Here is a 17,336-nt window from a genome sequence, read left to right on the forward strand (position 1 = left end):
TGGATTAAGATGATACTCATTAAAAGTTTATGATTATGTGTTGACATTTAATTGTCAAACCCTTAATATGCAATTTAATGCATGCTGTTTATGATATAATTTCTTGATCGTCGCAGCTTCGTTTCAAATTTTTTGTGTTGAATTTTAATCGGTCAAATATGTTATATTTGATTCTCTAGAATCTAGATAAACAAACAAATTTAATTTAATATTTTTATAAACTTTAAATATATAAAAAATTACATTTTAACTAGATATTTATATTTTCTAATGATATAATCAATTAAAATTAAGTCAATTTAATTATTTAAAATTCACGACTAGACTATTTTGAGTGACCGAGTAATAATACTAAAGTAATGGATGAGTGCATGGGGCTTCCTCATTGTTTGACACAAATCACAATTACATAGTATTGCATAATTTTACATTAAAGACTTGTGCTTCTTATGTTGCAAAGAATTTTATCAACTAAGATCGAGTATGGCCAATCTCATTACGATTTCATGTTTAGTGGTAGTCCATCTAGTCATAAAACGAACAAAACTGAATTCTCTGTTTAAATAAGAACAAGAAAATTAACCAGAAGCTAAACTAGCATCTACAATCTTGTAACGAAAGCTGAGAGAAAAGGTTTTGAATATCATAAATTGATGTTAAAATATTCTCAATATCACATACTGAAAATATGATCATGAGTATCATGTTAAGACACTACATACTGAAAATATGATCATGAGCATCATGTTAAACATCATTTAATTATAAAATTGATCATTGAGAGTTGAGACCATATTTTCCGATCAGAATATTTAAAATATTATTGCTTTGAAATTATGTTAAAGGAGCAACACCCAAAAAGCGAAACGCGCTAGACTTGGTAAAAAAATTTCTCACCAAATTCAAAAGGCATCATCACACTCAAGGAGCTTACAGCACCAAAACCATCCTTCTCATCGAACACATCTAAGCCAAAATAAATATAAAAAATGTAGCTGCTTATTCGAAGATGGCGTCAAGTTCTAGGGGGAGACTGCAGCTAATGCATAAAAGCTTTCTTGCAAGGGTACAGCGGAGAAAAACATTTATTAAATTTTGTAACTAAGCTTACAAACAACGATTCCAAATATATAAATTTGTTCTATCGACCCAAACATACGGCTATATCAATAATGATAATGAGAATATTACTTCTGCGGTCAATGCTCTACTAGTAATGAGTTACAGAACCTGTTTCTGTAATTAACATTGATCAGGGAATCAGAGTTGATCACAGCCTATGTCAACTTTAATCTATTTTTTCAAATTTTGGTCCTTGCGAAAGGCAGTGCTTTATTTCCCATTCTTGTTCATATAAAACCTTTTCTTTCTTTACTTTGATCAATTGTTTTATTATTGGCTAACATAGGCTGTGATCATAATAAAAGAAGCTGACATAAACTCACAGCACAGTGGTAAAGAAATTCTTGTTATACAACACAAATTATGTATTCCATTTGTGCAAGTAATTGTGTCTTTTGTTCGCAATCTGCGGAGGACATCTCGTACATGGACTACCTAAAATTATTAGGTACATTCTACTTGTATATTTACCTCTTTCTTTTCCTATTCTTTTGTACCTGTACTAGAATCTATGCTGTTATACAAGGGAATAATTACAGCAGATTATGAATGTCATTTCTACAAAATAACTCGAACAAGGAAGACCTGAGTTGTTAGTAAAAGCTCTGCTAGAGTGTTACTTGTTACATGTTCATGGCTCTGGATGACACCTCTGACTCACTCTCCTGTTGATCTCCGTCTGTTGTACCATCATTTTCCTGCTAAAAGACGGAACACAGACTTACATAGGCAACACTAAGATATCTAGGCATCCATTTCCTAGAATTACAGACCAACAATATTGTGGAATAAAGTTTCAGTATTGCTGTACAGGGAGTCAGAAGATTATTGCCTATATTAGTTCCTTTCTTATCAGGATTCAGGAACATTATATGCTAACAGTCTAAGACCGCAGTTTTTAAGTAAATTCTTGAGCAAACTAGTTTTTGCACAGACAAAAGTATAATTATCAAGAAAAGAAGTTTCATAAATGAAGATTGATCAGTTGTACCGTTTGTGGTAAATTGGTCTCTGCAAGGTATTTCTCAAGTGCCCCATCTCCACGAAGTAATTTACCTCCCTGACCAACTGAACTCACAGAACCCACGGACTCCTCATCAATGACAACAGCATCTACTCTATCATTACCAGTCTTGACATCTGGAATCTACAAACACAATCCCAAATTCAGTCAGCAAGTAGTCTGAATGAGTTACTGACTGCGAACAGAAGTGAAGACTGAAGATGATAAGAAGATTATATATTTATTAGTATATAATATGATTTAGGAAGATCTACAACAGAGAAAGTTAAAGAATTTATATGTTAATATTTTTTATGTGGAGTGTCTAGCTATCTATGATCAACTAGTATATTATTAGGATTAATAAATATAAGCTCAGGTGTTCACAGGCTTAGGTCCATTAAGTCCATTAGGTTATTTAACTAGTAATTTGAGTAACTAAAACAATTAATAACCTAGGTTGTCTATCGAGTCGGGAGTTGCAATTCATGCAAATTAATCTCTCACTAAAAAATTCTTGACATGGTGAATTTCCCATTCTTAGGTATTTTTCTATATCAAATTGGTATCTTAACTCCACCATCATTTTTTGATTGTTGACAGAATTTGGTTAGCTGGTATTGTATATATAAAAACAACAAATGGCCAAGGGTTACTGTTTTAACACGGCGGTTTTCACCATCGCGGTCATTGTTCACAGCTGTAGCCTGTAGTTGACCATTCACCAAGTCTTCAATGGATAAAAGCCAAAGCAGATGAAGATAACAGACCGGGAAAGTAGTGTTAATTAGCAATAATACAATAGCTCCTGATCGAAGTTCTTTAAAGCTCATTCACTTTCCAAAGTTCTTCACAAGTAAAGTGGTGAAGAAATCCTTAAATGGTGAATTTTTTGCAATTAATTCATCCAAGCATACCTATTTAATTGGCTTACTGTCTCATTCTAAAGGCATTTTCCTAAATCAGTTATAGTTGCTACAACAAATTATTGAAGCTATATTTTAAGATGAATACTTGGTTTCATACCTCATACATAGCATCAGTTAAAATGCTCTCAAGTAGGGCTCTTAGACCCCTAGCACCTGTATTCTTTGCCATTGCTTTTTTTGCAATCAGTCCTAGTGCCTTCTCTGTATAATGTAGCTTTACCTGGCCGTGTACAAAGGGGGGAGGGGGGAGGGGGGAGACTCTCATGATGAGCAATGGAACTTTAAGGGAAGAATGTACAGATAAGACCACATACAGATTTAATTTCTTACATTGTTCATGCTGAGTAGCTTTTTGTACTGCTTACCAAGAGCGTTCTTTGGTTCGGTAAGTACCTGTAGTAAAACATAAAACACAAGTTCTTAAGCGATAATTCATGAGAAAGAGAGTGTAACGAAAAATTAACAGAGTTTTCAGATTGAATAATATACTGAAACCCTTCTAACATTGACTAGACTCTAGAGAAGCAGAATGAACCAACTCAGATGAACTGATCTAAAAGATCTGACTCCGAACTTAAAGCAGGTTTTAGACGAAATATTTGCAGCCGACAGTAACCACTTCCAGCAATATCAATATCAAACAGCCACCAATTTGAACTACTTTCTTTAAGAGTATCTGGTGAATCTGGTCATTATTAATAAATATACACCTTTTTTTCTATTAAGAATACAGGCCTTTTTTTATGACTCATGAGTCATGATCTTAAGTATACTATACAAATTTTGTCAATGAATTCTTGTAATCAAGCCAAGCCTGTTCCTCTGTAGGCCTTGGCCAGTGTTGCCAATCAGAGGATCCCATGTGAACTAACACCAATTCAAAATTCCAACTGGTTAATGTTGTGCGCACTTTTATATTACTAATTCCAAGATTTAATCCGCTTAAACTACTAATGGATATGAAAATAAAAAAACAAATTTATTTCAGATCATAAACCAATAACTGTTTCAAACCCATTATATCAAATCCAGAAAGCAGAGTCTAAGAAAGCCTGTTCACTTAAATAATCACATTTTACTTCTTTAACTGAACTAGCTATCCATTCAAGTTGAAGAGCCAAATCAATTGTGGAAATAATAAAAAGAAAACACATATCAGTACTGCATGCTAAACCCATCAAAAAGCCAAAGCCAAATAGTCTAAGTATGACTAATTTACTCGGGAGTCTCGTTGTGATGTTTAGAGCACGGTGCAGTCGAAACAAGCATTAGATAACTATAGTTTGTTTGAGCATAGGTCTCTGGTAATAGTGCTCTAAAACCTTATTCTCTGTAGGTACTAAGTTGAGATACAATTCACACAAAACCCTGTTCCTGGGAACCTCTTCTTTCTCTTGTTAATTTGTTTAAGGCAAATAAAATTTCCTAGAACAGACCGATGCACGTTCATACCGATTCAAGATGCATTTACAACAACTTTACCTGAACAAGCTGGTCTTCAGTTAGGGCTGACAAACTAACCAAAATTGGGAAGCGTCCAATAAATTCTGGTATGAGGCCATAAGCAATAAGATCACTACTTTCAACCTGTATACAAAAATTTAAAATTAAAACAATAATTATTAAGGTCCTTATAATGCCATCCCTGAGAGCTAAAAAGACTGTATATATGCTAGTAGGTGGAAAAGAATTCGAAAAATTAATAAAAGCTAACATACATGACTTGGCAAATAAAGTAAATTTGCAAATAAATTTGTTTGGGAGGGCAGAAGACAAGATATCATAATATTGAATATATCTTGATTTCTACGAATTAGTGAAGGATAATGTATATGTCTCACAGAGATAATAGAACATAATAGCTAGTTCGAAAGTACTTCCCCGATACAGCTGACATGTATAAATATATGTATTAAAATCAAATATATTTTTTTACTAGGTTAAAATGATGAGAATAACAATGGAGAATTAGTAATATATTAGTCAATTACTTTACATATACAAGATGTTGAGAAAGAATTAAATATAGAAAAAGTATAGCAACTATAGTATACTATAAGTTTTTTAAAGGAGTATGATGATGTGTGTGTGACTAGCGTGGAGATCCTTATTCCTGATTCTTACAGTTTCCAGTAAGGATGACGTGACAGCAGCATTAGCTATCATACTTGCTCTCATGTTGGCACGAACAGGAGCTCCAAAACCAATAGATGAATCCTGCCGTCTGGTGAAAATTCCCAAATATTGCAAATTAATATATCTAACTTTCATTAAAGCCAGAGTATCGAGTAAAACAATGTAATGCTTTGCTGCTAATGAAAGAAAACAGCTCCTCGTGCACCCCAAAAAATATTTAAAAGATCAGAAGAATGGTATTAGAAATGCAATCTACCTCTCGGAAATAGTTTTCTCTAAGTCAATGAATGCACCCCCACAAATGAAAAGGATATCTTTTGTGTCTATCTGCAGATGATTTCAGAAAAACAAACCCCTAGTCATTACTTTTGTCTAGGTTTCAGCGGAACTTTATTATTGTTCCCAATGTTAGGCACTGGTATCCATATGCAACAAAACCAAGTACAGTGCTTGAGATAATATTAGTATGCTTTTAATACAACGAGCACCAATATATAATATCATGCATGTCATCACAGGGATATAATGCAGTGTAGCATGTAAAACCATTAGAGTTTTTCCAAGTCTCATACAGGAAATTTTACATTAGTCCTACAGCAAAACTCTACAAATAAATGATATGGAAGAATCCAAAGCAAGTCAAATTCAGGAAGTGCTAGGATATAGATAGTCCTTCATGGCTCAAGCTAGCAAAATATTAGTTACAATTATTTTTGGCAAGAGAAAGCGTGGATAGAAGATATATGGTACCATACAAGTAGCACTATGCTCATTATAGTAATCATAGACCGGTTTTTGCCGAGTGAAAGACTTTGGCAAAGTCAAGACAAGAGTAAGACAGGAGCACAAAAGTACATATATCCGACAACGACGACGATGATGATGATAACAAAAAGTGTATAATGATGATGTTAAAAAGCATAAATACACTTTTTTAAAAAAAAAAAAAGTAAATACAAAGATAAACTTTTCAAGGGGGTGGGGCATGGGGTATTCAACTCAAGATCTCCTAGCACTAAGAGAACATTTGCCACCTCTTGAGTCTTGAGCAGTCCTTGATTCTAAAAAAATCTAATTATGTTCTTACAAGCAAATGTATCACAAACCATAACTTTTCATTTATGAAAAGTTTGTAAAATGAAGTACTACTATTGCCCTATCAGTAGTACCTTGGACTTATGGCACACATTCCGAGATAGGGGTAAAAATAAAGTCTAAGGGGCTTTACTAGAAGAAATTTTTTCCAGTTTCCTAAAAAAAATTCAAATTTCTTAATATATGTTTCTAAGAAAACTAAAGAAAAATGGGAAAAGATGTTCCAAAAAGTATACACAACTGAATAAAAGAAAAGAAGAATACACAAACTAAATTGATTTTTTTTGGTATGCTTCTCAATTTAAATTTGGATACACAGACGTATTGATTCATTCATGAACTGTAATAAATAATATTACTTATGAAATTAAATTATATTGGCAATAGCGTCACTCAGATATCTTTAATATACTTTTAAATTTGAACAGGCAGCTGGATGTAAGAGTAAGTATACCAATCATTGCATTCAAACGGATATAAAGTTTTGACATTTATTAATTGTCAAATTCTATAAATTGTAGGGAAAAATATAAAATTATCTTTTGACAGATATCATTTGTATTCTCAAACTTTCATGATTATGATATGCACACACATATATATATAGATTTTACTGTTTATTATTCCTATAATATAGAATAAGTTCAAGTTTTAATTCATAATAACTAGTCCTTTGTCATCAGCAAACTTTGAACAAAATAGAACAAAATTTACATTTTTAATAAAATAAAACAAATTTGATCTTATGAAATATAATCATATTGATTAATAATCAAGAAAGAGCAAATTGACATTAATTTAATTTTACCAAATTATAGTACATATATATTTTATATGTCTACCAACCGCTTTAATGTTTTTATCCTATTCTTACCCTAAAAGGGGACATAGAGAGTATCATATTTTACAAAATGTGTTTTTCATATATAATATATTATAATGTAAATGTACATGATATACATACAAATGTCAAGAGGGGTTATGTGACCCTAATGAACCACCATGGCTCTGCCACTGATGGGAGACTGCAAACAATGGCAAAGTGGGATATTATCTATTAAAGAAAAGAGGGAGGGAGGAAATGAACAGAAACAAAAACAAACAACAGGCTTAAAAGAACCTGAAAAAGTTATACTTGAAGACAAGCATATTTAGAAATTAAAATCTAAGCAAAACTTGTAGCCAAATTTGAAACACCAGATCATCCACTGAAATGTCATATACAGAGATATAAAGGAAGCTCCAATCACCATGTTGTACTATTAAAATTTAAGTAAAACTTGTAGCAAAATTTAACCCATAGATAAATATGTTCATACCTGAATATTGTCGCCTCGAGGATGCTTCCGTGCTCCTTTTTCAGGAACATTTATAATCTACAATATTAATGAAAAAGAAATGAAGTAGCTATTAGCCCATAAATAAAAGATAGGTGTTTAATGCAACAAAAAAAATTTGAAACCAGTTAGAAATCCAGAATACTGCCCTGAACATGATACTGACCTATGTTAGCTTAAGCCTCCAACACTTTAATAAAGATGACATGCCCACAACATTGTAGAGTTAACAGTTTCAGATTTCTCACGCAGGTACTCTCGCATCAATTATTATTATTATAGCGGATATTAACATGACGCATAAAAAATGGGACCGGACAAGCTACAGATGTTCAGTAAGTTAGATATTATAGGGTATTAGGGTCATGGCGACAAAATCACCTAATCTATTATAGATTAACATGAATCATGTCCTGAAAGAAATACATAATGAGAAGTATGATAATCATCCTCAACAAAGAAAGTAAATCCTTTTTTCTCTGTCATGCTCCTATCTTCTCTTTCATTACCATCTTCAAACACCTCAGTGATCTCAACCTTTGTGCATCCTTCTCTTTTCAATTACGATACAATGTTATCACCCTATAATTGGTGGCTATATATGATTCATGTGTAAATTTGGTTGACTACGTGTAATGTCAAAAAATTTAATATACATGCAGTTTTGTATGATAGCTTTGATAAATCACATCAAATCCGAAGAGATTCTAAATATTATGCTTCTGATTACTATGCTAGTAACTAGCAATTTAGCATCACATTGAATTGGCATATGTTACTATTTTCCACTAGATGCTGTGCAGAACAGAAAATATTTTTTCTTAAAAGATCAAGTTAAAAAATTAAGCATCAACAACATGCAATAACTAATCAACAAGTAATATATATCACAAACAACTCACAGTTCCTTCCAACATTTTCAGCAGAGCCTGCTGAACACCCTCGCCTGAAACATCTCTGCTTATGTTTAAACTCTCAGCCTACATACATAGAGATGTTTTTAGACATAAGATCGCCTAATCAACATGCTTATTATACAGAAACCGAAGGCACCTTTTTTGTTATCTTATCAACTTCATCAATGTAGACCATCCCTTGTTGAGCAGCTTGTACATTGAACTCGGCTACCTGTATGCCATTTTTTACAACTAGAAAATTAAAGATCATACACGTATAAAGAACAGAACCACCAAAGTTGGTAACTGAATATAATGCATAAGAATATAGCAAATTATATATACTGAAGAAAATGTAAATCAACATCACAAAACTGTGTGGAAATTGTACTACAGAACGAATGCATGCATAAGTAGATAAGTAATCTAATCTACGTGAGAGGAATCATGTTCTCATTCATTTACTCTGATGCTAAATCAAAGCCCAACTTGATCCTAATCACTAATCAGATTGATACATAAAAGCACAACTTCCAGGCAGAGATGTATAGGACTACTGATTACTTTTAAATAAACAATTCTGGACGACTGAGTCTAAATTAATTAATGGATGCTTCAGTCCATTTCAGTTTTGTTCAGTTAATTATATTATTATATATACCAAGTACCAACCAACCAAATGATCTATATGGTAGGAATTAGACTCTTTCAGCTGATACAGTGTTATTCACTGCTTAACAAATGACCACTTAATGTTAATTTTAATGCAACATTGAAGTCCAACTAAGTAATGGATGATAGGCGGCAGATCAAAAACTCATATACATCCAATCAGTTCTGTTCCAATCATGTGGTTTTAATTAAGAAGCAAAAGGGTCAGGGAGGACTGTGGGCCAAACTAGTGGATATGTACTTTTCTCCTCGTAGCTGCAGGTCAAAACTTAAAATATAGTACCCACCAGTTCGACTCACTAGAATCAGATTCCCAATCACCATAATACTGTACATTGGACATAATTTATTCTCAAGAAAAACATTAAACAGTCCTTGGGAGCTCCGCTGAGCTATCTTTCTTCTTGAATATAATAATATCATATTGTTCATGTAGCTATTGTTAACCCTTGGCATTACATTCTTTATAAAATTTACCTCAGGAAGGTAATAGATACTTTTTTCAAAAGCTATTTACTACAAAATTCAAATTTATATTACTCATTGATAATTTGTTTACAGGAGATATGACCTGCTTCTACACACAATAAGAACTGAGGATTAGGGAACAGAGAAGTGGTAAAGGTGTATTCACAGTGATAAATAAAACTCGGGTTCAATCCTCATTAAAAAAAAATGTAGCCTACAAGCTATAAGAGTATTATAGTTCTATCATGTACAGCTTTGACTTGTTTAGGAATAATATAATTTGATCACACCAAATGAGAAGTGGTCAGATTTTAAATTCAAAAATAATCTATTTATAAGGTTATACAGGCACTCACATTCTGCCAACATGCATCTGTGCATATATTTAATTATTTATGGGATCTTATGGAGATTGTACATGTAGGTCACCAATTCTTTTTTTTCTCCTCTTTGGAAGAGAAGGTGAATGTACCTATACTAGATTGCTAAGCTAAAATTTACATTAAGCATGTAATTAGTCAAATATTTAAAATTGAAATACAAACATAGAAATACTCAGTTAGCCAGATATTATATAGTCTAACAAAAAAACCTTTTGTACTTATTCTCTCACATAAAGTCCAACTAGATACTCCACTATTCCTCTCTGTATATAATTTAACTTCTTCTACTCCTCTTTTTCCCTGGAATCATTTGGCAAAAGTCTAAAGGGGCATGGCACAATTATGTAGCTTTTTTTCCTGTTTCGAACTTAAATTTCTCTGTAATGAAATAGAATACTTATTTCCCGAATTCAGAGATAATGTGTATATGGTGAACACATTTTGCCACGCCTATATATTTCAAGTTTTTGATATTCTGAAATGCAATTGCATCACATCAAATCCAGATTTAAGAAAGAGACCAACTGACTTAAAACTAAAGGGGGTTATATTTATAAGAGACGTTGATGGAGAACTTATATCCTGGTATATAGAGTTGGACTTCATTACAAATATTGGGCATACTTTCACAAAGAATAGTGCAATAAAACAAGATCAGAAAGAAATTATGACAAGACAAAGAACTATACCATACCGTGAGTAGTTTATACAATATAGATTCAACATCTTCACCAACATAACCAGCCTACAAAAAGAAATGGTTAGGGAGTACACAATATAAATGAAGCCACTAGACTAGCTACAGAATTATATCATGTATATAATAAGCTTAAGAATGATCCTTGATTGTCTCAACATAGTAAGAAAGATCTTAGATACTGTTCTTGGCAACTACAGAATGTAACATGTTATTTATTTGTTGCTGAAACATTAAGGTTTTGATACTTGATAACTACATATAGAACTTGAAGCTGACGTATTTAGTTCAACTAGAAGCTCAGTCTAGTCCTATATTGTGTTCATACCATTGCCTATGGGTTATTTCTTTTTGCTACTAGTCAACTATCTGTTGTATTCATGTATGTTGATTAAGATTTAAGTATACAGTTCACTTGGCATAGCAACCATGGCCCCGTTTGGTATTGTTGTTGCAGGCGGCAGTGCAAAGAAGGTAAAAAATGTATGGTCAATTCAAAAACCGGATTTCCTGAAAAGTCCTTTTGGTCTTAAAGCTGATTTTGAACAGTTCCCCAATAAATGCTAAAATGTAAGCTTGGATATCGTTGATGAACTTTCATACAGTTGAAAACTGAAGGAGTTGTGATATAAGATGCAAAGTAATATTCAGCAGACTATTTATGTAACCATTAGAAACTTAGAAGCTATATAGCAACAAAAAAAAAAAGAGTTAAAAGCCAGTAAGAAATAAAGATTCTAAATATCCTAAAGCTTGAGTACAAAAGCCTAATCCATCTCTTTATCAATTGCCTAACCTGTGTCAAAGTAGTTGCATCTGCAATGACAAAGGGTACATTCACAAAGCGGGCTAAGGTCTTTGCGAGTAATGTCTTCCCTGTTTTTAAGAAGAAAGAAAAAATCAGACTCAACTTGTCAATTGTCAAGACTACATATACACTCAAGTAACAAATACTTTATGATCATACACTCAAAACATACTTTGTTAATTGTAAATGCATTCAAAAAATGAAAGGTTTCAAGCATGCTGGGATGGGTGCATACCAGACCCAGTTGGGCCCATCAGAAGTACATTGCTCTTTTCTAATTCTACATTATCGTCATTATCTCTTGCCTCTGCTACACCTGATTCTGCTCCTGATCTAATGATATCATGCAGAAGTTCAGCTCATAAAAAAAAGGTACAAGGACAAAATAGAAATCTATTTGGGCAATAACGGGAGCATTGATAATTGTAATTACAAGGACAGCTACAAATATTTGAAATAGGACAGTTAAAAACTAACCCTTTCTTAAGGGAAGCATGATAAATTCTCTTATAGTGATTATACACAGCAACTGATAGCACCTGCAACACAAGTGAGGAGAACAAGGCATATAAGAATAAAAGAGAACGAAAGACATAATTTGACACACATCCGTAGATGCCCAGGAAGCATACAAGTATACAACTAACAACTTGGGGAGACAGTGTCGGTGCAAGTTGTGTAAAGGACTTCAACAGAAAGACAATACGCTTCATAGAGATATCTATAATAAGAACATTTGAGAAAAGTAATAACTATTAACAGCCTTTCAACCCAGTGAGATGCTCTAGTTAATATCTGACTACATTCAACAAATAAAGCAAAAGTTTAAAATGAAAGGACATAAGTCATCGATTCAAATCAATAAAGGGCTTTAGCTATGCATGGTGGTCTCATTTATATTGACACATATAAGCTCTCATAGTCACACTCCCAAAGGCACACATAAATCAAATAACTAAAACTAACTTTAAATAGTATCATCTAACATAAATCTCATACCTCATTGCTACTTTCTAAGTCATTCATATCATGTAAGAATGATAAATTTTAGCAATAAATAAGTGTGGATCAAAGTTCTCACCTTTTTGGCACCATCTTGCCCAATAACAAACTTATCAAGTCCTTTACATATCTCCTTGGGAGTCGGTAACTTCTTCCCCAGATTAGACCCACCCCAACCATTCTTTTCCCCATTACCACCGCCACCACCTCCTCCTCCAGCAGCACGGACTACATTGACACCAGGTGCAAAAGGAGGACCCGGTGGCGTATGGACTGCCAACCCACTCCCATTGCCATTTCCATTAGGCGGCATTGGACCAGGCGGAGGCCAATTCTCGGGAGGCTCACCACCCCTCAACGTCTGCCAAAACGAAGCCTTGATCCTATTCCCGTAATCTTCATTACTAGTCATTCTCTTATTAAAATCCTTACCACTCTTATTATTACCATTATCATAATTACTACTATTTGCCCTACCAATCTCCACAAAACTCCCTTGTAACGGAGCCATCTTATATGGTCGAAAATAATAAGCCGTCTTACAATTAGGGCACACATTCACAGCCTCATATCGCCCTCCACCCTTCCCTCCCGGTGAAGGAACCGCACCACTACTACTAACATCAACATTTTTACCATTGCTATTACAATTACTATTCGTATTATTAGCATCCGAAGCCGAAGGAGGATTATTAGCATCCGAAGCCGAAGGAGGAATCAAATGCGACCGATTCGAAAACAAGAGATCAAGCTGCTTGGAACAGCGAGGACAATTAGCTTCAGCCCTAATTTTACGAGTGTGATAATAATCATCGGAGTTACTACCGCCGCCGTGGCCCCACTTATAACGCTCCTGAACTCCGATGAGAGACTCTCTGCGCCGAATACAAGAACCGACGTGCAAACAATTCACGAAGCCACGATTCTGCGTGCGAGAATATAACGACGATGATGAAGCTTTTGATGCTAATGCTCTGATTCTGTTGAATCTACGGAGAGTAGAAGACATTGCGTAATTGATGGATAGATAGATAGAAATGAGATTGGATCTGTGGGATGATGATGATTATTAGGATTAGATAAAATGATGAGTGGATACTTGTTGTGTACTTATTCTCTGTGTATAAAGTAATGATATATATATACAGAGTGGAGGGAGAGGTTGAATTGAGAGAGAAAGAGAGAGAGATGGGGTGGGAGAGATGGATAAGTGGGGAGTGTTTTTAGGATGATAGAAAGCGAAGAAGAAGCAGAGAACAAAGAAATTTATTTTTATTCTCTCAAATTAATGAAATAAGATATTGAAATGAAATACTGGAGTGCTAATACTTTGCTTCACTCACCTGCTCACGTTCTGTTTTGACCGCATCATCGCGTGTGTGTGATTGTCTAATACGTTATACGCCCTCTCTCTCTCTCTCTCTCGACTCTCGTCCTCCCTCTCTTTCTCTCCGTCTCTCTCTCATTCATCTGATGTGCGTACTTTTCATTCTACTTTCGCCTATGTAGCTGCCAAGTTAAAGATGGTTTCCGTGCAAGTCTCCAACATCCCCCGTGTGCTCACATGTGTATCTCACCTTTGATATGGAACTTCACTAAGCTTACTGACAGAAAAAACTTCACTCCGGTATAAATAATAATTAATAAATTGGAAAGGATTAGATTTCAATTACATAATTAAATATTAAAATGGTGTATTAAATTGGGATTTTAAAACATTTTTTTCATTTATGAAATCCGGGGGATTCGATTGGGATTTGAAATCCATTAAAACATTGAGATATTTAATTGCGATTTTAAATTGTTCTACAAAATCTGGTGATATTCAATTAGGATTTAAATTATACTTTACAATCCGATGATATTCAATTGAGATTGTTTAAAATCCATTAAAATCTGATGGTATTCAAATCCTAATAATATTCAAATCCATTATATTATATTATCAATTATTTTTTTCAAATAATATTTGTGAATGTGTTTATGATCGATTTTGTTTTGTAGTTTTATATAATAAAAAGTGAATCAGGCATTGTGTTAAGAAGTGAGATAAGAATTTAGTGTTAAGAAGTAAATTAACAAATTCGTGTTAAATATGATAATTAAGAGTTCAATGTTGATTAAATCGACATTTATTTTCTGAAAATTGCTAATCAATTTATAAAAACTAAGCATATCGATATCTTTTATTACTCTCTAAACTTGAGTTTTGATGGTTCGTTGTTAGAGAACTTGAATGACTTGATTTGATTCTTTTACGACATATGCTATACAATAATGTGATCATAGTGATATCTATTCATAACACTTTTAGATTTCATATATGTGATATTGAAAGTTTGAAACTCATTTTTGACAACAATCTTATATTTGATCGTATGTTTGGCTCTATTTACAAACATAAAAAAGAAATTGCTATCTCAAAATGTAAGTATATAGGGGTCGTTTGGTTAAACTTAAAAGAAGTGATTTCTTACTTAAAATAAAGAAGTGGAATAAAAGTGAGAAGCATAAGTAAAACTTAAGTGTTTGGATATATTTTTCTATTAGTGGATGTGTTAGTGGACAAAGTGAGAAGCAGAAGAAAAAAACTTGGACTTCTAGCTTATCACTTCCTGCTTCTAAAGCCCAAAAAAAGCTGTTGAGTTTTTTTCCCAAACATCATTGTAACTTTTTAGTTGTGCTTCTGCTAAAAAAAAGTCAGTGATTCTCCAATCCAAACAGCCCCATAATCCACCTTCAACCTAAAAAAAATGCTTGAGAGAGAAATATTGTAATTTTAATCTATTCATAATATATTATTTGTCGTTCACCATGATGAAATATTTAACGTCATATTTCATGATTAAGTCCAACGATATGCGCACGCACATAAGTTATGTGTGATTTGTCAATGAATTAAATGAAAATCATGAGTATGTGTGATTCGTCGATGAATTAAATGGAAATCATGTGAGGATGTGAGGTTAGGTTAGTCTTTAATTTTTTTTAAAAGTTTTAGCCTTGACTCATAATAATACGAGAAGCGACTAATATTTAGGAAAAACTGTTTTTTTTTAATCTCAGATGGTGAATATTTTGACAATTTGCTCGATCGTTTCAAAAATTATTTGACTAGTGTCGAATTTGATTATATTACTACACTTGTATTTAATAAATATGTCATTTTTAAATCATATTGCTAATTTGCATTGCTAGTCTAATATTAAACAAATTTAAGAAAAATGCTAATTGCCTGGTACTAATAAACAAATCAAAGAATCACATCAATTCTTGCACCATTATTGAACTTTCCTCACTTAATAAGCTCATTTGGCTTTTGCGGTAAAAACGTCACTACCTCTGTCATAATCATTTAACTAAAATAAAAATCCTAAGTGATTTTGGATATTTTATAACATTTTTCAAAATTGACCGGGTTGTTGGAAAAATTATGTCATCTCTCTTTGCCACGCCTATTCACTCTTTTCAGCATATTTTCATAATCTCTCCCAATTTTATTTTTCTTCCTCTCATTTTCAATACAACTGACGACTATAAAACTAATGTTATAAAAGTATACCCCTTTTCTTGATATACAATCCAAATAATTATTATTTTATTATATTCATTTAATTGTCATTAATGATCGTATGTTCTAATATAATTTTTATTATTTATATTTATATATTAATATTCTATTATATACATGTTAATATGTATCATATTTCGTCACAATCAATTCTGGATATCATCTAAATGAAAAGATATTTCATTATTGTGGGATTAAGAATCCAACATATAAAATATAAAAAAAAACCTACTCATATAACATTTTGAGAATAAGATTTTGACAATTTTTCTGCTCGATCGATCATGTAAATTAAGAAAGATTATAAATGTGTTATTTATATGTCCACTAGAAAATGTGCTAAAAGAGAAATAAAATTAAAAAAAATTCGTCATTGTTGTAACAATAACCGACAAGAAATAATGGATGATTTAGGTGTGACCGAGTTGAGACTAAGATACAATTATTATGAGTGTGTAGTCAAAACAAAATCATACTATTATTTATGCATAACAAATACGTTTTTGAAATCAGTGTTTAGTATTCAAATAAAAAGTTATATTAAATCAGGGTTTAAATTAAAAATATGTGAGTATCATTATTTTTTTTAAACGATCTGAGTATCATTAAGTGTTTTTAAAGCGATACATAATTGTGGTCTGAATTGTTTTATAATATTTTCGAATCGATACATGATTGGACCACTTGACTCTCTATTATCATATCCGGTGCTTTCGAATCGAAACATAATTGCGGCCTAAATTTTTCTCGAGTTACGGTTATTCTTTAGTTCTCCCCAATAAAAATAATAATAACATTTTTATAATATTTTTACATAACTAAAAATCTCCTTTTGAGAAGAATATATCAACTAAACACATATTTTATAGTAAATCAATATAGGGTAGCGGTCCACAGCAACCGCTTAACCAACAGCCTATTTCCTGGCCGTTGGATGCATATCCAGCGGCCAGGATCATATTAAAAGTTTAATGTGTCCAGCGCTTTTTTAGCGCTGGACAGGGATTCCCACGTCCAGCGCTAAAAAAGCGCTGGACACATTAAACTTTTAATAAGATCCTGGCCGCTGGATATGCATCCAACGGCCAGGAAATGGATTGTTGTTTAACCAGTCCCTGGCAGCCGTATGCCAGGGACCTGGTCCCATCAATATATATTTCATCAAGAACCATGGAGTACAAATCAAAGATGAACGTTAAGCAATGTAAAAATTTCAG

At 32.9% G+C, this 17,336-nt stretch overlaps 1 protein-coding gene across 2 annotated transcripts; it reads right to left on the reverse strand.

The window, feature by feature from the left end:
* Positions 1 to 1,452: 1,452 nt before the first annotated feature.
* On the reverse strand, positions 1,453 to 14,099 carry LOC108218871 (CLP protease regulatory subunit CLPX3, mitochondrial). 2 transcript variants are annotated; one of them, XM_017392019.2, is made up of 15 exons: positions 12,628 to 14,099; positions 12,024 to 12,085; positions 11,782 to 11,879; positions 11,535 to 11,614; positions 10,736 to 10,786; positions 8,676 to 8,750; positions 8,525 to 8,602; positions 7,605 to 7,661; positions 5,447 to 5,517; positions 5,179 to 5,278; positions 4,537 to 4,641; positions 3,385 to 3,447; positions 3,152 to 3,274; positions 2,114 to 2,269; positions 1,453 to 1,823 (listed from the first exon to the last, which is right to left on the reverse strand). In XM_017392019.2, the coding sequence occupies exons 1-15, from the start codon at positions 13,555 to 13,557 to the stop codon at positions 1,746 to 1,748; spliced, it is 2,127 nt and encodes a 708-aa protein (XP_017247508.1). In that variant the 5' UTR covers positions 13,558 to 14,099; the 3' UTR covers positions 1,453 to 1,745. The 2 variants fall into 2 exon arrangements, with proteins under 2 accessions (XP_017247508.1, XP_017247509.1); XM_017392020.2 differs by having other exon boundaries at positions 1,453 to 1,820; positions 12,628 to 14,097.
* Between the last annotated feature and the right edge of the window lie 3,237 nt (positions 14,100 to 17,336).

The sequence above is a fragment of the Daucus carota genome, chromosome 4 (genome assembly GCF_001625215.2).
Source record: "Daucus carota subsp. sativus chromosome 4, DH1 v3.0, whole genome shotgun sequence".
Lineage (NCBI taxonomy): Eukaryota > Viridiplantae > Streptophyta > Magnoliopsida > Apiales > Apiaceae > Daucus > Daucus carota.

What these genes read in the sequence shown, in the direction of transcription:
- LOC108218871 (XM_017392019.2), bottom strand. Translation starts at nt 13,557, where the DNA reads ATGTCTTCTACTCTCCGTAGATTCAACAGAATCAGAGCATTAGCATCA. An exon ending in GATGGGCCCAACTGGGTCTG is followed by an intron (nt 11,615 to 11,781) that starts GTATGCACCCAT and finishes TCTTAAAAACAG; the next exon opens with GGAAGACATTACTCGCAAAG. An exon ending in TTGATAAGATAACAAAAAAG is followed by an intron (nt 8,603 to 8,675) that starts GTGCCTTCGGTT and finishes CTATGTATGTAG; the next exon opens with GCTGAGAGTTTAAACATAAG.